General features: G+C 32.9%; 1 protein-coding gene across 1 annotated transcript in view; it reads right to left on the reverse strand.

Moving 5' to 3' along the window:
* Positions 1-347, reverse strand: part of LOC109329202 (CLAVATA3/ESR (CLE)-related protein 4A-1-like) — a 939-nt gene extending 592 nt beyond the window's left edge. The window contains exon 1 of the mRNA XM_019562873.1: positions 25-347. Within this exon, the coding sequence (XP_019418418.1) occupies positions 25-347 (323 nt within the window). The remainder of the gene's footprint in view (positions 1-24) is intronic.

Raw genomic sequence — 720 nt, forward strand, 5'->3', positions numbered from 1 at the left:
GGGCCACTCGGAACTTTAACCAACTCTCTATTAGCTCGAGATGAATGAGCAGGGGTGGCATTATAGAGTGAATTAGGGCCACTTGAAACTTTATCCAGCTCTTTGAAAACACGAGATGGTTGAGGATGTCTGATGTTGTGTAGTGTACTTGGGTCACTTAGAAATTTACTCAGCTCTCTAACAACGCCAAATGATGGAGGTGGTGGGCCTTTGTGTGTTGGATATGAAGCAAGAGCAGGAAGATGATTCACTTCTTCTATAAGGACCTTAGCCATTGCAATATTTTCAAGTAGTGCCATCACAAATCCTGCTAACAATAAAAGTGTTGAAACCATTGACCATACCATGGTCATATTTTCTAACAAAACACTGCAGGTCCACTTTGTGATCACGCTTTTGTTATTGTTTGATGAGAATATCAGAAAAACTTAATTACTACCATTTTATATATGTAATTCTGCAATATATTTTCAATGGATATTTATTACTTACTCGTTTTGTGTATAATTATATATTATAATATGAACATAGACAATTTCCATTACAAGAAAAGGGGTACTTGTTTCTAATTTTAGTAAAATATTAATCATATAAAAAATAAAATAATAAAAGTATCATAATATCATAATTATTAAACTCGGCTTGGAATGGCCAGTTTGATTTTGACCAAAATATCATTATTATGATTATAGTTGTTATTCGTTAGCTTATGTTTGAACA

The sequence above is a fragment of the Lupinus angustifolius genome, chromosome LG16 (assembly GCF_001865875.1).
Source record: "Lupinus angustifolius cultivar Tanjil chromosome LG16, LupAngTanjil_v1.0, whole genome shotgun sequence".
Lineage (NCBI taxonomy): Eukaryota > Viridiplantae > Streptophyta > Magnoliopsida > Fabales > Fabaceae > Lupinus > Lupinus angustifolius.